General features: G+C 40.4%; 1 protein-coding gene across 1 annotated transcript in view; it reads left to right on the forward strand.

Annotated features, from left to right (window-relative positions):
• The window catches only part of LOC126260492 (methyl farnesoate epoxidase-like), a 227,389-nt gene that overhangs the window by 125,092 nt on the left and 82,042 nt on the right, over positions 1 to 20,255 (forward strand). The window contains exon 5 of the mRNA XM_049957820.1: positions 3,015 to 3,135. Within this exon, the coding sequence (XP_049813777.1) occupies positions 3,015 to 3,135 (121 nt within the window). The remainder of the gene's footprint in view (positions 1 to 3,014; positions 3,136 to 20,255) is intronic.

The following is a 20,255-nucleotide window of genomic DNA, read 5'->3' on the forward strand; positions in this document are numbered from 1 at the left end:
ATGCGTTTTATAGAACAATTAAGAGGTGGAAACATTTAATTCAAGGGTCTAGTGTGCCTTACACCAAGTGGGGTACAGAAATGGAGCTATGGACATTCAACAAGTGCCGCTTAACCCACAAATTAGTTCACTAGTGACAGTTTAAACTGGTACTGACAAAATTTTTAAGTATTTTTGATAAACAATAGAACACTTGTAAACACGATGCCAATTTGTGTAACATTCAGAAGAATCTTATGTATTGTTGAAATGGAAATATTGCAATATTATCAGTACCATATTTTTTGGAACATAACGGAAATTTCAGATAGTTAGGTACTTTTGAATGTAGCATCTAATGGCTACAACCACAAGTGAACTAGTTCCATCCTTATCAGCTCATTTTAATTTGTTAATTTTTAAACTTTTTTTTAATATCTCACTATCACAACTGAGTTAGTTCCATCATGCTGCATCTTTGACTTGCCCACCACTCCCATCTTGACGACATGCGATTAAGGGCATTGATGACATTATAGCCACTGACATACAGGCAACCCAGTCTAGCTCTTCCACTAGTGGAACAGGTAATAGGTAGCTATATTAATAGCAGGATGGCAACTTGTTTTAGAACTCTGTTCTTTCCAGCTAAGTTCTAGCTAGCAATGAAGGGAGACAAATGTGCTTTTTTATCTGTCATCTTCTCTTATGTGTCCTGAGATCATATTTCTTGTAGAGCTCAGTTATTTGCCTGCAGAACATAAGAAGCTGGTACTTAGGCAAAGAGGTTTCCATTTTGGAATATTTGGGAAGATTACAGGCTCTGGTACCTTCCTTACACCAAGGTAACATTCCTGGAAAACTTGGTCTTTCGTTAGAGATTTTATGTATTTTTGAAAAGGTGGCTTTAAATTGAGACACATTTTTATTTTGTTTGTGGGATGATATGTCCCAGACAAAAATATGAAGGCACAGTGTACAGGGAATGAGTGAAAGAGATAAAATCCACGATCTGTTTGATATACGGTATGTTTCGTTCTACTATCATAATAGGGTGCTTTCCTCCATCCGTTATTCAAACTGTTGTTCAAACAACAGTCATATCCTAGTCAGCTAGGGGGGAAATGGGAGTAAGGAAAAATGTTTCCAAATGCGGATATTTGGAGGGAATTTCCGGTTGTGTCATTCAATTATTAACAAAGGGAAACTTCCTAATAAGCTCGCTTTGAACCAAAGGAACTCTCAGTACTGGCCCTCACACTTACGTATCTGCCTCCATGGTTCAGAAATGCGAAATGCTATCATTCAGTAGTAATATTATTTTGTGCCTAAGAACATTGCATGTAATTTTAAGTTCGTTCTCTAGTCTCTTAACGGTGAATGAGGTAGTTTCTCTCCCTGTATCGACAATACAGTGGAACGAGATATTGTACCTGATTCAAAGAATAAAAGCAGGAGTAAAGGATCACATGTAGCATCGTCATCTCTTTCAGTATGATTACCAGTATCGTCACTTCCAGAGCAACATAGAACCTCATCATCAGCACCAGCAGACCACAGAATTAATGAGTGTGAAAAAATGTTATGTAAAAAATCTCACATCATAACCAGAACTTTAATTAAACTATCATGTTTTGTTTGCATCTTCTTCTTTCGTTGCAGGTCCACTAGGGACCACATTTAAATCATTAAAGTATCTTTATGCTTTCCCCATTACTCCATTTGCTCACTTATTCCTTTCTGCTCTTCTGCTGCCCATTTTCGACACTTTTTTAAAAATATTTTGGCTTTTAAATCTTCTTGTCTCTTAATTTGTTTCTATTTTTTCTTTCGTCTTCAATTTCATGCTAAGTTGTGCCAGTTTTTTTAGATGTTCATGCACTTTCATAAGCCACTTAGGCTTGGTTTTTAATTTTTTTAAATGCTATACAATTTTCTCATCAATATGCTAGGAGTCATTTTTAGGAAGTGCCCACAGGATATCAGTCTTATTTTCCTAATACCACCTGTAATCTTTCTTGAACGATTTTATAGCACCCTGTTACTTTCTAATTTAAATGTTTCTACTGTTGTTCTATTTCTTAATATCTTCCTCAAAATCCTGTTTTCTAACTTCTCCATTTTCTTTGTTGTTCGTTAAGTAAATGTTTCTAATGTATATGTGCATTCTGACTGAACCGTGTAATGATGAATTTTTGCACTTCTAGAGAATGAGTTTTTATTATAAAAAAATTTTTTAGCGTCTTTCGTAATATGCCATTAGTGCCTTATCTTTGAGCTACATCAGCTAGGGTGACGTCACCTGTACTTTGTATACTTGAGTAGTATTCATATATCCCCACATTCATTGTAACAGTACAGCTGATGGACGGAAGTAACCACTATCAGCCAGCCCTAAAAGTGAAAGAAATTATAACAAAGGAAAAAAGAGACATACAACCAGTAATTCCCCGCATACTCTATCTTGGAATGCAACAGTTAAAAGTGATATATGCCCCACTTTTCTTAGTTATTAGCAGAGAATACATGCAGATTAGAGTCTTACAACCAACCAAGTGAAACGACAATGTAATTAGTGAGACAGGACATTATTTCAAATGGACAAAAATGGAGTAAGATAACGATCTTGGTCTTGTTGCTTAATCATTCTAACATTCGCTTGAAGTGATTAACGAAAACCACGGAAAAGTTAAACGAGAGGTTTTGAACCCCACATCTCCCAGATTTGAATCCGGTGTCGCAACCAGTGCACCAGCTCACTCCTGTGGACATGTTGAAAACAGATTTCCACCATTATTTCAACTGAAGTTCTGGTGGCCATGAGACGACTGTTTATGGATAAGAAAACGTTTACAAAGAAGTTATGAAACACAAAAATTTTGCTGACAAGGCCAAACAATTCTATATAAAAGGAAAACTTGCAGCAATTTTTTGGGAACGACATTTTCTCCCTTACACTTATTCGTATAAATATCGTGCTCTCGAAGATACTAATTTTTTCTTTACGCTATAATAAAATTCCTGTAATTTTTCAGAAAATTATTGAAAACCATAAGGCAGCATATACGCCTGGGAAGAAGAGAGATCTCATAGACGCATTTTTGTCCAAAATGGCAAAAGCAAAAAAGGAACAAAATGATAACACAACATTTACAGGTAAGTGACATCTGTCTTGAAAAATGAGATTTACAACGTACTCTTCAAGTGTTCAATGAGGAGGAAGTAACCTGCCCACTTCTTGGACACCAGGAGACGCGCCAGCCCCAGATAGAATTCACACGATAAATTACCGACAAGGGCCCGTGTTCCAGGCAGTCTTGATGTGGTTTTTAGACGGTTTCTCACATCCAACTAGGTAAACACTGGGTTGGTACCCATATCCCGCCTCAGTTACATGATTCACAAATTCCGTCCTGGGCTGTGGGGGTGGGTGCGGACGAGGGAGAGAGGTGGCATCAGGAAGCGCATCCAACCACCCACTGCCACTAAGATGACCAAATCCGATATAACATGCTGACCCCATGGAGAGCCAGAATAGAGCCAAAAGGAAGGAGAATGAGGAGGAAGTATTGTCCCAGATTACGTCACCATGCTGGAGCAGACTGCAATAGAACTTTTTGTCTGCTTCCACAGGCATCTGAAAGGCAGGGATGTGTTAAGCAAGTCAAACCCTTGCCCTTCCTGGAATCTTATGTACAGACTTTGAATTAATTACAAATTTATAGAAATGATTGCAATTCTACGAAAATAAAGATTCATTTGTACTGTGAGGGACAAATACTATGGCTTCAGCAATCGCTCCTTAATTTCAGTTTGGTAGTCACAATGGTGAAGTCGGTTTTTTCGATGCAGTGGCCAGCCACGAATTCCTCTCGTGCGCCAACCTTTTCATCTCAGAGTAGCAGTTGCAACTTTCGTCCTTAATTATTTTCGGAATGTATTCCAATTTCTGTCTACCTCTACAGTTTTTACCCTCTACCACTCCCAGTAGTACCATGGGAGCTATTTCCTGTTGTCGTAAGAGACGTCCTATCATCCTATCCCTTCTGCCTGTAAGTGTTTTCTCATGTAGTGTTTTCCTCGCCTATTCTCCAGATAACCGCCACATTCATAACCTTATCACTCCATCAAATTTTCATCATTATTCTGTAGACCGCATCTCAAATGCTTCGATTCTCTTTTTTTCGGTTTTCCCACAGTCCATGACTCACTACCATACATCCCCCTATGTACATTTTCATATATTTCTTCCTCAAATTAAAGCCGATGTAGACACTAGTAGACTTCTCTTGTCCAGGAACGCCTTTCTTGTCAGTGCTAGTCTACTTTTTATGTCCTCCTTGCTCTGACCATGGGTTATTTTGCTGTCTTGGAAGCGGAATTCCTTAAGTTGTCTACTTCGTGATCATCAACCCTGATGTTAAGTTAATCACTGTTCGCATTTCTGCTACTTCTCACTACTTCCGTCTTTCTTCGATTTACTCTCAATCCATATTTTTGCACTCGGCAGACTCTTCATCCCATTCGGCAGATCCTGTAATTCTTCTTCTCTTTCACAAAGGATAGTAATGTCATCAGCGAATCTTATCATTGATATCCTTTCAACGAACCTTCGTTTTATTTCTGTAATTGCTTCTGCGATATATGGGGTGGACAATAGTAGCAAACGACCAAATTCCTCTCTTATACCGTTTTCAATCTGAGCACTTTCTTGTTGTTCTTGAAGTTTTATTGTTCCCGTTTGGTTCTTATACATATTGTGTATTACCCGTCTTTCCCTACAGCTTACCGCTATTTTCCTCAGAATTTCAAACATCTTGCACCATTTTACATTGTCGAAGGCTTTTTGCAGGTCAACAAATCCTATGAACGTCTCTTCGTTTTTCTTCAGTCTTGCTTCCATTATCAACCGCAGCGCCAGAACTGCCTCCCTGCTGCCTTTACCCTTCCTGCCTTAGCCAAACTGATCGTCATCTGACAGGTCCTCAATTTTCTTTTCCATTTTATGTGTATTATTCTTGTTAGCAACTCGTATGCATGAGCTGTAAAACTGATTGTGCGATAATTCTTGCTCTTGCCGCTCTTCCAGTCTTCGGAATTGTGTGGATGATGTTTTTCCGAAAGTTTGATGATATATCGTCAGACATTCTACACACCAATGTGAATAATCGTTTTGTTGACACTTCCTCCCAATGATTTTAGAAATTCTAACGGAATTCCATTCTGCCTTATTGATCTTAAGTAGTCCAAAGCTCTTTTTAATTCTGATTCTATTACTGGGTCTTCTATCTCTTCCTCATCGAATCTTGTTTCTTCTCCTATCGCGTCATCAGACGAGTTCCCCATCTCATAGAGGTCTTCAGTGTACACTTTCCCTCTATCTGCTGTGCTCTCTCGTCTGCATTTAAGAGTGAAATTCCCACTGCATTCTTAACATTACCGCCCTTGCTTTTATTTAATTAAAAGACATTTTTTGCTTTCTGTATGTTGAGTCACTCCTTCCGACAGTCATTTCTTTTCCGATTTCTTCTCATTTTTCATGCAGCCATTTCGCTTTAGCGTCCCTGCAGTTCGTATTCATTTCGTTTCTTAGTGACTTCTGTATTCGTGAACTTCACTGCACGTTCTTGTATTTCTTCCTTTCGTCGTTCAGCTTAAGTATTTCTTCCTTTGCCTATGATTTCTTCGGAGTTACCTTCTTTGTACCAATGTTTCTCCTTCCAGCTTCTCTGACTGGCCTTTTTAGCTATGTCTATTCCTCTTCAGCTGAAATGCCTATTGCGCTATTCATTATCACTGTATATATAGCCTCAGAGAACTTCAAGCATATGCTCTTCATTGCTCAGTACTTGTGTATCAGACTAGTATACTTGCACTAATAACACAAATGGTGGCTTGGTGAGACTATGTTTATCTCAAAACACCAAACCTATTTAGTAGACCCTAAAGGTCACTCACGACTGTGATAATTAATAAATGCCCTGATTTATCTATGGACCCAAACTGAATCAGTCTGATAGAGAAAAATACCACACTGTGTACCAGAAGAGAGAGGAGGGAGGGAAGTATGGAATTTTAATAACTTTGTTATCATCCCAAAGCCATCACAGTTCTTTATTAGTTGTGGTCCTGTTGTAGGTGGTATGCCCTTGCCTTCCTCCGATATATATCAGCAGACTTTCGGAGGAACATTAGCCACACATTTACGACTGTTGCAAAAGCCCACAAGTGCGAGAATTATCGCACAATCACTTTAACAATTCATGCATACAAGTTACTGACCATAATACACAGTAGAATGGAAAAGAAAACTGAGGATATGTTAGATGACAATCAGTGTGGCTTTAGAAAAATAAAGGCATTAGGCAGGCAATTCTGACATGGTTGATAATGGAAGCAAGACTAAGGAAAAATCAAGAGAAGTTTATTGAATTTGTCGACTTGGAAAAATAAGGGTAAGCTATAGGGAAAGACGAGTAATATACAATGTGTACAAGAATCACGAAGGAAGAATAAGAGTGGAAGACGTTGACCGAAGTGCTTGGATTAAAAAGTGTGTAAGACGGGGATGTAGTGTTTCGTCCCGACAATTCAATCTATACAGCGATGAAGTAATTACAGGAATAAAAGAAAGGTTCAACAGCTGAATTACAATTCAAGATGAAAGGATATCACTGATAATATTGCTGTCCTTAGTGGAAGTGAAGAAGAATTACATGATCTGCTGAATGGAATGTATATCCTAATGGGTACAGGATATGGACTGACAGTAAATCGAAGACAGACGATAGTAATGAGAAGTAGCTGAAATGAGAAAAGCGAGAAACTTAACATCACGACTGGTGATGACGAAGTAGATGAAGTTAAGGAATTCTGCTCCCTAGGCAGCAAAATAATCTGCAACGGTTGGAGCAAGGAGGACATCAAAAGCAGACTAGCAAAGGCAAAAGGGCATTTCTGGACAAGAGAAAACAACTAGTATCAAATATAGGTCTTAATTTGAGGACGAAATTCCTGAGTATGTACACTTGACAGCAAACTAAGTGGGTCACTGCCTAATACAACCAACATAACGTAGCTGTGTTGCAGGTCCTCTAAACACCAAAACCATGTGGGGTACAGTCGTTTGACTACACACAATCGGTGCCACAAGAGACTACTAAGAGACCAAAGGCCTTTATGGCAGTCAAAGTGTCAACTAATATCGTCATACAAAACATATTAGAAAACACGTTCTTAGCGTTGAGACACCCCATAACACTCATAAACTAACCTTAATTACAACAAGTGACATTCCAAAAGTTCTGAGAAAACGTATTATTTTACATATATCGTACAGTAATCATTAGTCAAAATCAAATAATTGAGACAATATATGGAGTTACAAAGCTGTACAGCAATTGGAAAAAAGTTTTTCGCTCTCCAAAAGGTTTTCCATCCACGTGCTGAAGGTCGCTCAACGGCGAGTGGCTCTCGAAACTGGATATTGGACGAACCAATAGAAAAACGCGATTAACGGCAAGAAGCACTATAAGAAAATCTCAACATTAACAGCGAATCACCAGTAATATCATTGTTCTCGTAACACATCAACAGCTACGTGTACACCAATTTGAACTTTAAATGACATGACCAACGTCGTTGTTCTGGATCTGGATTCAAACCCAGCACCTATAGGTATTGCTAACTAAGCTAAGCTTTGTTTGCGCCTTATTGAGACCCGATCACTAGGCATAAAGACACGTGAAATATAGACGTTTGCACCAGTATCAGTTATCAATTCACATCCTGAAAATAAATGACAAAAATGTTTCTACTGAACTGGGAATCCTGCCATAACAGTTACCGTCCTGGGAACCACCCCCAACGACGATTAATATGGTGTCATTCACAAGGAACAAGGTATGCTCATGTTTAAAATTGAAATGCCATCATATAAAGCTTGTGACAGGCATGAGAACCCAGCACCTAATCGGATTGTTAACGAAGTACAGTCATGCTCAAAAGTATCCGAACGACCTGGATTGCATTTCGACTGATTCCCATGCAACCCACATAACGCAGCTGTCTAGCAGATCCTCTAATCGCTCCTTGATACAGACGTTTGACTATTGAAAATGGTTCCAACAAGTCACCACTAGAAAACACTGCTCTGTATCGAATAACTCAAGATGTAAAGTAATACCACGATACTAAAAATATCAGGGAACACTTCATCAAAGATAAGATTGTCCTTAAGGCTTGTAAGCTCGCATTTATTGCAATAACTGACATACCTGAAATGTTAGCACTCTCATTATTACGTCAGATAGGTAATGCACGTAGTAAGTTCGTCATATTCATGATTTCCTCTTCAAAGTAACATACCATACTTGTTATTATCACGAAATGTCATTAAAAATTTACGTTATTAACGAGCAGGTAGTTGAGAATATGTATGAACTTCAAATGACACGACGAACCGCCTCGTTCTGCATATGGTTTCAAACCCAGGTAATGCAAACTAAGATTTCGTGTCTGACGGAAATTAACAGTCATTCCTGACTAGGCATAAAGAGAGTGATATACCTCGATTTTAGACAGTATCAGTTAACAAATATCAACTTTAAATTACATAACATAAACATTTTAAAGGACGCGAATTCCTACCCAGCATCTATTGTCCCTGTTAACGAACTACGAGAGATGTTAAATACTGCTTCTTCACAAGTAACTTACTTGAAATGCAGTGAGGTAAAGTTTTGTGTTGGACAGGGATGCGAACCCAGAACCTAATCGGATTGTTATCGAAACCAATCAACTTCGACATATCGGATTTTCTCGGCAGTACCTAGATGTATTAATTGAAATGACGAGACGAAACATTAATTTTTTCCTTCCCAGGACTCCAACCCGGCACATATCGCTGTTATATTCTAGAGAGAATTAACGTTAAGTATAGGTTTGTTACACTAGTAGCGACATGTGAGCATATTTGAACTAGAAATAATATGACGAAGAGTTCAGTGCTGACTAGGAATCGAACCCCACACATATCGCTGTTGACTACACACAAAGAGATGTCAGCTACCGAATTTTTCTCCACCAGCAGCTCGGAATAACATCCTTGAACTTACAGTGATCCCGCAAATAGTTCTGCGTCTGACTGGCGGTCAAAAACGGCAGATACCGTTAGTGTTGACAACGAATGAAAATGCATTATAATAAAAATTATTATCCACACAGCAGATAGGTGTTATCATGCTAGAGCTTGATAACACATAGTGAAAACTTTAGTGCTGGACCAGGATTCCAACCTATTCATGCGCAATATGTGGAGATGTTGAGTAATCTGCAGTTTTGAACAAACAACAAGTTGTGGTCGAGCTGTATTGTCACGAAGGGATCAAATTCCGCGTTAAGGGCAGTCTGAGTTGCATTCCCAGTTCAGAACCAATTTTATCGACATACAAAAGCTCAAATAAAAGATGGAATAAGTGTCCTGTGACCATACTAGGGGTTTGTTTCGTCACTAGAAATAAATAACTAGTATAGGAAAGGTTATTGGTGATAGAGTTTCTACATGTCGTCACTCCTTACTTTATTGTGGTTCCACCTAACGTCTACTTGGTAGAGAAGGAATATCATATTTAATGTGATTTTCAGACTACAATGCCATTATACCTTCTTCACTTGGCGTAGCCAGAAGAGAATAGAATCTGCCTCTCCCTATCAAAAAAACATCGGAGAAGTTGGAATCAAATCCACACTATCATCGTATGAAACTATCATCAGTCCAACAGACCACCAAATCCTTTTCTCTACGACTCATTTCTCTATCATAACACCTTTGCGGCACACAAGACGAGAGAGAATTCTGACACACAGGCTCCCTGTAGTGGTTTGCAGGATGTTCAGTACATTCATTTACTTGGTTGACCGAATCGCCATGAACTAGCTGCCTTGGCTACCGAGTGCGTACATTCGACTCCATTTTGTAATAACCGAAATAAAATAACGTAACTGCCACCTACACAGAACTGTCAACAGTGTAGAATGCAGAAATTTAAATAGGAAGTGTTCCTTTCCATTTGAGCTACTCTATTGTGCTATCTGTTTGTTGAAACCATCGTGCAGTGCAAAAGAAATTCTGTAACTGTCTGTCTCTCAGAAGTCTAGATCCGGCCATATGCATTATCTCACAGCACTGTGGAATGCGGAAGTTCTGGAGCAACTGTTATTCACTTCCAGAGGTGCTGTAGCTACGTCACATCTCGTAGTGTAACGGTAAGCGTCACGCACTGTTGATAAGACGTCGCGTTTTCTGTTACATTCTGTGTTACATTTTTTAAAACGCAATCCTGCTGTCTGCTGAAGTTATCAATTTAATGGAACTTTGAACATAATTCTCTTCACTTCTTAACCCAAAATAGTCGCATGTGAAAAAAAGGCTAACTTCTGCGTCATTTTGTTCTTTTCAGGTTTAATAGATGGCCAGGCAGCAGATGCGTCGCGAAGCTTTTGTATTATGTATAGGGAGAGCTCATCGTGCCAAAATAGTCAGAAAAGTATTTTCTGCATTAGCTGTCGTCTGGTTGTGGCATTTTATTCTTCTCCAAACCTTGTTTGACAGCTTTAACTCAGAACAAGTTTTCTACATGTATGTAATAATAAATTGCATGTGCATTGTCAGACTGTTATAGATAACATCAGAGAATTCGCATATAGCGTTGACGATTAATTTCTCTCTCATATTTAGTATTGTTTTAACAACACTAAAAGAAACCTTACGAAAACTTTGCACTGTATTATAAGAAACGAAATAAAATTACCCACGATAACCTTGTGACGCATGTCTATTTTAACAAAACTGAGTATTTGTACACAAGCACTATCTGCACGAATTAGTAAAATTCTTCTCACTTAGATTTCGATTGGGTCTGTGTTTAAATGGTATGCACTTCGAGCTGAAAGTATTTTCTTGCGATTTGCTTATTGATGTTTGATCTGACTGCTTGCAGCTCTTACACAGAAGGGATAAAAAATGTTACTTTCGGCGAGGCTGGAACCGCGAACCATAACAGTCACTTTTCCACAGGTAAGCACGTCAACACAGAGCTAGCGGATAGATATGGTTTGTGCCTTCCTCTTACGAGGCCAATAGTGTGTAGAACTCATAAACCGCTATTTACAGGACGAGATTAGTTGCGATTGCCACGTACAATGACTTTTCTGGGCTGAAAACCGTAAATTTACAATCTTCTGTTGCACCTCAAGCGATAACAACTCAGATTGTTCAATGGAAATGACACGAGAAATCAAGTGAACTTCGAGGCTTAATTCCGTGCACACCAGGAAGTAGCTCGGCGATCACAGAGTTGCCAAAATACCTTGCGTTGTTGACAAATCTCCGTTACATTACCAGCAGGAAGAAGACGAACCGATGTGATCCTACAGCGGGCTGGGAAGTGACCATAGCTGGCTCCTCAAAGATGCGGCTGCTCCGGCCTGGAATACGTAATGCGTCTGATTCGCATTTCTGTAACTGGGTTTAGGGACTGGAGCTTAGTTACTAATAATACTCAGAACTGACTGCTACTAAGCATCATAACTCAGTAACTCTCGTAATTGTTTTTATATTTCTTTCGTAACTGTAATCAAAACTAAGAATCTCATTCACGGACGTTTTCGTGCCTCGCCGATAGTAGAGCAGAACAAACAAATAAAAATAAAAAGAGAATGTGTGTGTGTGTGTGTGTGTGTGTGTGTGTGTGTGTGTGTGAGAGAGAGAGAGAGAGAGAGAGAAAGAGAGAGGAGAGAGAGAGAGAAGAGAGAGAGAGGGGGGGGAGGGTAAAAAATTGTTATAAAGAAATTGAATACTGGTATGTAAAGAAATCTTTCATTAAAATGACTCGTTCCACATCATTACGTAATGTCGTATTCATGATATATGGAACAAGTATCAATCTAATCTAATCTAATCATATCATATTACTGACTATCCATGAATAGTCATGAAGTATCGAAATTTTCGCCTATATCAGTAACCAAATCTAAACTTGAAAATAAAAGACGAAAGTTTTTGTAATAAACCGGGACTCCTATCAAGACCCTTTCATCTCTGTTAACTAACCATGAAGGATGTCTGATATACCTCAATTCAGAAGTAATGAAGTGTGTATGCATTTAAAGATGAAGCGCATGATGTGCAGTTCTGCGACGGAGATACGAACCCAAGACGTAATCGGATTGTTAACTAAGTAAAATCAAAAAGTTACGTATCGGTTTTTCTTGCCAGCTGCTAGGTGTTTGAATCTAAAATAAGGGCACAAATTTTTGTGCCTGAGCGACAATCGAACCGCACTCCTATCGTTCTTTTTTATTGTCCACGAACATTGCTTAAGTATCATTTGCTTACTCACCAACAGCAAGATGTGTGCGTGTTTTTTCCAGAAATTGTTGGCAACATGAACAGACATTAAAAATGCACGTTAATTTTCACTAGCATGCCGGTGTGCACGTGATATGGCTTGAAATGAAATTATGAATATTTTTGTACTGGATCAGGATTCGGACCCACATATTTACATGTGGAGGAGACCTAGAGAAGAAATGGTTCAAATGGCTCTGAGCACTATGGGACTTAACATCTGTGGTCATCAGTCCCCTAGAACTTAGAACTACTTAAACCTAACTAACCTAACGACATCACACACATCCATGCCCGAGGCAGGATTCGAACCTGAGACCGTAGCAGTCGCGCGGTTCCGGACTGAGCGCCTAGAACCGCTAGACCTCCGCGGCCGGCTCCTAGAGAAGACTGTAGTCTTGGGAAAAAGAATGAAATGATTGAGCTATACTGTTCCGAGAGATTCAGATCCTCGAAAGAGGAGATACGAATTCGAATCACAGTCCAGCACCAAATTTTTCAACGTCTCTAGTTCAATCAAGTACTAGCCTTTAGACGGCTATCAGTTCATCAAATAAAATAAAGTTTTGTAATGGAAGTAAGTTTACTGGTGACAGTATTTCTGTTTACCCTGACCTCCACCTATGTCATTTTCCAACGTAAACTGGCTCTGCCCAGTTTGGAATGAAGGAACGTGATGTTTAATGCGGATTCTGGATTATAACAGCTTTCTCTTGAGGTTACCAGAGGTAAAGTAAATGCCTGAACCCATGCATTGCACTTGTGATAGTTCGTTCCAACAGACAATTGTGGCCACATTTCCCAGACCCAGAAATGTGCTGTAATGGATGATGTGCTTGGCTTACAAAACTAGTCACGGTGGAAAAAACACGAGTCTGTTAAATGGTTAAGTAGAAGCAAGCTTCTGACGTGGAGATTATGCTATTCTCATGTCAGTAGGATGTAAAGACTCTTCTAGGCGTCATAGCCTCGATTTGAAGCCATTCTGAAATTTTCACTAATTCAGGAAATTTCTTAGTTCGAGAAAATCCACTGTGAAGTCTGAAGTTACCGGATAATTCGATTATCACCGTCATTATTACTATCACTTTCTTCATACCGCTGCTGGAACACATGTGTTTGAAGACCATTTACGTCCTTTTGGTCATTATAGAAGTAGTTGCCCAAGAACAAGTTCTTTCCCTGTCTACGGAATCCTTTTCATGTTAATATGAAACATCAGCAATTACTCGTAGCTCACATTAAAACTAAAGTAACTGATGAAGACGGTACTTTATAACGAAAACGCACTGCCTTTCTTCATGTACTTGCGCCTAGAAATGGCTGTCGAATACTGCCAAACCAAAAGCCAAGGGATCTTACTGCCTTTCAATATACGTCGCTGTCGGTTCTTCCATATGATTTGGTCCACGTGACCTGTTTCAAGGTGTGTATGACAGAGAATGTTTTAGAAAATCAGTTGTTTTCCTTTGCAATCAACAGAAAGGATTTCATTCTAAGCTATCCAAGTCCAAAATTTTCGCAATATTAGTTCAAATTTAATATTCGCTTCCATAATGTAAGGAAAGTATTTCACAGTTGCAAAACCCGCATCCGACTCACTGTCCTTACACTTAGTCGCTGGCCATAAATTCTAGCTCAAAGTGACGCCAGTTTAAGTAACCTAATGTAGCGTAAACTGTTCGCCAGTGCTCTTTCTCACCGGAAAATATGCAATTCACTCATTGGGCTCCATAAGTACACTGTAACAGTAATTTCTGTGTGTATGCAATGTATAAGGATTGTAGAATTTGGTGGTGCTCTCTCTTCCACTTCTGTGTACAATATGCCTGACCTAAAGGGGCCCTTTATCATTACAGGCCCTGGGCGGTGCAACATCATATTGAAAACAGTAATGTGCTTATACTGACAACCTCATTGTTCGTTTTACCCGATTTTGTAATCATTTAAATAAAACAACATGACCTTCCAGTGGGAGACATTTCGTCCCCATTTTCCTTCTGTGAAATTTGTCAGTAAGCTTTTTGCCTTCGAACCAGCGAAATGCGGCAGAGTACGACTGGTAAACGATTTACAAGCCACGATTTAGTGCCGTTAACACGATTTCTTTAAACATTGTCGTAGCTGAAGGAATTTAGTTTCTTCTTAAATCGTCTTATGCAGCAACGTTCACAGATATCTCAAATAGGAAAAGCTCTTTATCCAGGTACGAAGGTTGTAAAACAAACTTCCCACAGTTGGTGTCAGGTTGATCTTTTCGTCTGAAAGCACTGCGTAAGTATTTTGTCTAAGAGGTATTAAAGTAGTGTTCCTGTAGCTGTGGGAATCATTGGTAGAAAACGAGTTTCACACCAATGGGTACAGTACTGATGAATATTCAAAATGATTATCTACCTAAGTCTGCGTTCATCCACAAACTGAGGCGTATTTGTAATATTGAAGCTAGACTAGGTATCCTTGTCTTCCTTGAGTGGGCATTGGAAGGAGTTTACACACACATATACGTGTGTAATCCCAAAGTTAAGATCTCCTAAGGGACACGCAAGTGCCAACGCAGGCACAAACGAGAGATCCTTAATTTTAATGGCAAGCAGAAACCACAGTGTTGGCTGCATGGTAGCAAGGTGATAAAGAGCAAAACTATGGATACGAAGGTCTCAGGTTCGATCCCTAACCAGTCCAACGATTTTTTGTGCCTTTTTACACATATTTCCCCTGGGGCAGTGTTTGTTGATGTGAAAAATGCCGAGTTGCACTGTGGTCCGAAAGCCACGTAAAACTGTAGGTTCCCCTATCAACTGGCTAGGTAAGTCAACTCAAAGGTCGGATGAAAGCAACAGCATACCACCTCCAACAAGACCGTGCCTATTAAAGCACTGTGGTGTTCAAACCACTCTTCCGACTGATGACTGCTTTACTTTCTATGGGTTCCAAAACTAATGATCTTCGGGTTATTAACATTTTTGTGTTTTCATGCTGTAGCTTTGATACCAATAAACGTAAGTAACCGGCCGAGCACTGTCACCGTTCGAGTTGTCAAGGTGGTAGACGACGATGCTGTCGAACCCAGTTCTAATTTTGGTCATGGGTACGTTTCAGTCGAATACCTCTATGGGCCTTTCTGCGTATTTCAATATATACTTTTATACACTTGGTACGCTTCCAAATTGATATCTGAAAGAGCTGAATTTAGCAACATGTTTTCCGTTTACTATATCGGACAACACGTCAGTGCAGCGAGATTTCGTTTATGTGTTGTGCATGGTGCAAGAAATATTTGTGTTTTGCTTGCTTCTGTGATAGGTTTCACCCCACTGAATGCGAGCAAGCTCACGAATAGACTGTCAATAACTGGAATTACGCAATAACACACTTAAAAGTTGTATTTTTGCATTATGTATCCCGATGAAAATAACTGTAAGCAACTTGATTATTATCGCGCTTCTCGATACTTTCCTCAAAAAATTAAAATAAAAATAAAAATAGAGAGAGAGAAAGAGAGAGAAAACAGAAATGTACACTCCTGGAAATTGAAATAAGAACACCGTGAATGCATTGTCCCAGGAAGGGGAAACTTTATTGACACATTCCTGGGGTCAGATACATCACATGATCACACTGACAGAACCACAGGCACATAGACACAGGCAACAGAGCATGCACAATGTCGGCACTAGTACAGTGTATATCCACCTTTCGCAGCAATGCAGGCTGCTATTCTCCCATGGAGACGATCGTAGAGATGCTGGATGTAGTCCTGTGGAACGGCTTGCCATGCCATTTCCACCTGGCGCCTCAGTTGGACCAGCGTTCGTGCCGGACGTGCAGACCGCGTGAGACGACGCTTCATCCAGTCCCAAACATGCTCAATGGGGGACAGATCCGGAGATCTTGCTGGCCAGGGTAGTTGACTTACACCTTCTAGAGCACGTTGGGTGGCACGGGATACATGCGGACGTGCATTGTCCTGTTGGAACAGCAAGTTCCCTTGCCGGTCTAGGAATGGTAGAACGATGGGTTCGATGACGGTTTGGATGTACCGTGCACTATTCAGTGTCCCCTCGACGATCACCAGTGGTGTACGGCCAGTGTAGGAGATCGCTCCCCACACCATGATGCCGGGTGTTGGCCCTGTGTGCCTCGGTCGTATGCAGTCCTGATTGTGGCGCTCACCTGCACGGCGCCAAACACGCATACGACCATCATTGGCACCAAGGCAGAAGCGACTCTCATCGCTGAAGACGACACGTCTCCATTCGTCCCTCCATTCACGCCTGTCGCGACACCACTGGAGGCGGGCTGCACGATGTTGGGGCGTGAGCGGAAGACGGCCTAACGGTGTGCGGGACCGTAGCCCAGCTTTATGGAGACGGTTGCGAATGGTCCTCGCCGATACCCCAGGAGCAACAGTGTCCCTAATTTGCTGGGAAGTGGCGGTGCGGTCCCCTACGGCACTGCGTAGGATCCTACGGTCTTGGCGTGCATCCGTGCGTCGCTGCGGTCCGGTCCCAGGTCGACGGGCACGTGCACCTTCCGCCGACCACTGGCGACAACATCGATGTACTGTGGAGACCTCACGCCCCACGTGTTGAGCAATTCGGCGGTACGTCCACCCGGCCTCCCGCATGCCCACTATACGCCCTCGCTCAAAGTCCGTCAACTGCACATACGGTTCACGTCCACGCTGTCGCGGCATGCTACCAGTGCTAAAGACTGCGATGGAGCTCCGTATGCCACGGCAAACTGGCTGACACTGACGGCGGCGGTGCACAAATGCTGCGCAGCTAGCGCCATTCGACGGCCAACACCGCGGTTCCTGGTGTGTCCGCTGTGCCGTGCGTGTGATCATTGCTTGTACAGCCCTCTCGCAGTGTCCGGAGCAAGTATGGTGGGTCTGACACACCGGTGTCAATGTGTTCTTTTTTCCATTTCCAGGAGTGTATTTCAAACATCAGCTCAGTGATGCTATGTTCGTCTCGTGATGTAAAGCAAGGATAGTTGATAGGTTGTACTAGCGATATGTATGGCTACGGAGTTCTTTGTTTTCTCTCTGCAAACCACTAGAACGGAATTCAGTAACAAAGTGGTAAGAGCACCTACTCAGTGCGCCAATTAAACACTCAGCCATTCTTGGTTATTTTGTTAATCGTCTGTAATGCAGTAAACATCCTTGATTATTGATTTGTAATTCCTACCATTGTTATTGTTATTCGTCACCCCATAACAGCTTTCCTATCACTCATTGTTGCCGATGCACGTAACGAATGGTTCAGGATGAATGGAACGTGGGATGTTTCGTCACGGAGAATATACACATTTATCTCGGCGTCTTGTGTCAGTGTAATATGAAAATCTCAATAAGAAAAGACGACAATAACACCCAACTATTTCTGTCCACTGAACACCATGACGACAGACAAATTGGCGTCTCACTGTATTTTGATTATAATTCGTTAACCTTTTTGCGACCTCATTTTAATACCTTGTGGGAGCAGGCATAATATTTTGCTTTTTGAACACCGAACACTAACATACAAAGATAGTAGATGGAAGGATACAAAGAAAAATTGAGGCTCATGGGTGTGGATCCAGTTCATCATAAGAAGACTAAACAAGAGGGAAACATTACGAAAGCAATGAATATGCTGGTTAGTATACATTATTTGTATGTATCTGAAGATGAAAAATCGCAGATCTGCACAGTGCCCGCATCTGCACTTTAGTTTCTGTCTTAATGGGCATAATTTTTAGTTTCTTCTCATCTGAATTATCAAATGAATTGATTATTACGTGGTACAGAATAATTAGGTAACTGTGTTTCTTACAGCTTCCATTCACACATTCATTTTTCTTGCAATTCATGAAATTCTACTTGTATGATCACAAGACTGCTCATACTGTAGATGCAATCGATTTCGAGGCGCAAAGTGTTTGTTATATTACTTTTCGTGACTGGTTGGCAAAGTTGATTTCCAAAGACTTTTTATTGTACTGAAATAATCTTTTGTAACAAAGTAACAAGGTAAGTGTTTTATTCGTATATATTTCGTGGGAAACTGTAATCGTGATGGAAGATTACACACCTGAATGTTTGACACAGCTGGTAGGAGAAAACGCTGCATATTAACCAAACCCCGCGTCTCCTCTCTGTATCCTCCTATGACACGAGCACAGGATTCTCCTCCTATAACGCTACAGAGCTGTTCCTAGCAAAGCTGAGAATTGGCAACATCGTCACAAACATTTGGCAACAGTGTGACAGTGCAATCACTTCCTCGTATGGTACTGAACTGACTCGCTAAATTCACTTGATATTCCCTTTCCATTTGAATGACTCGTGGTATATAATCCTCACGTAAACTAAGACACTGAAACAGAAATTTCAATTTTTTGGCTAAAGAAATGCTATTCTTCAATAAGTGAAAACTTTTAATATCTTTCACGATTCGTTATGAGGCTGAGCGACCAATACCATGACGAGAGTTGCCTGATAGCTGCATTGTGTCCGAGGCCCCGTGGTACCGCCCGTGTCTCGTATTCCAATGGCTAAGAGAATTGTCAGTTCTAACCGTGGTAGGGGCACCGAGTGCGAGTTTTTTTTTTTTTTGTGTATTATTTCATGGAGCTGCGAATTCCCAGAAAAAATTCTGTAACAAAATCAGAAGAAAACCTTTACACATCAAATCCTCTTGGCAGCTCGACTCAGTAAGTTGTGTTAATGGTCGTAGATCTCGGCTTTCTGACTGCCAAGCTGCTATACAATACAAGCTTCTCTGAAGAAATTCGAATCGACCGTCAACGATACGAAATTCAATAATGTTCTTCACTTAAGACTCCCATGCCAGGGTGATAAGTAAGAAGGAAATATATTAATTAGCAAATCGCAAGAAAATACTTTCAGCTCAAAGTGCAATGGTGAAAAACTTACAATGCCGCACAACAGGTAACGCCTCTTTCCGCTGTTGACAAGCAAATTTTGGGTTTCTAGGAATACATAACTTTATTTATGAAATGCCAAATTTGCATACCTGTTGAGTATGACACAGCATACCATTTAAACACAGACCCAATCGAAATCTAAGTGAGTAGTATTTTACTAATTCGTGCAGATAGAGGCACGCTTGTGTACAGATACGCAGTTTTGTTATAACAGACTTTCGTCGTAAGGTTATCGTGGGTAGTTTTATTTCATTTCTTACAATACAGCGCACAGTTTTCGTAAGGTTTCTTTTAGTGTTGTTATAACAATACTAAACAGGAGAGAGAAATTAATCGTCAACGATATATGCGAATTCTCTGATGTTATCTATAACAGTATGACAATGCACATGCAGTTTATTGATTACATGCATGTAGAAAACTTGTTCTGAGTTAAAGCTGTCAAACAAGGTTTGAAGAAGAATAAAATGCCACAACCAGACGACAGCTAATGCAGAAAATACTTTTCTGACTATTTTGGCACGATGAGCTCTCCCCATACATAATACAAAAGCTTCGAGACGCATCTGCGGCCAGGCCGTCTATTAAACCTGAAAAGAACAAAATGACGCAGAAGTTGGCCTTTTTTCCACTTGCGACTATTTTGGGTTGAGAAGTGAAGAGAATTATGTTCAAAGTTCCATTAAATTGATAACTTCAGCAGACAGCAGAATTGCGTTTTAAAAAATGTAACACAGAATGTAATAGAAAACGCGACGTCCTATCAACAGTGCGTGACGCTTACCGTTACGCTACGAGATGTGACGTAGCTACAGCAACTCTGGAAGTTTTTTTTTTTTGGTGGGGTTTAAGGGCGCTCAACTACTGAGGTCATTAGCGCCCAGTCACTGTTGTTAGAGCACAGGGAATCTAGTAAAACTCAAGGGGA

The sequence above is a fragment of the Schistocerca nitens genome, chromosome 5 (assembly GCF_023898315.1).
Source record: "Schistocerca nitens isolate TAMUIC-IGC-003100 chromosome 5, iqSchNite1.1, whole genome shotgun sequence".
Classification (NCBI taxonomy): domain Eukaryota; kingdom Metazoa; phylum Arthropoda; class Insecta; order Orthoptera; family Acrididae; genus Schistocerca; species Schistocerca nitens.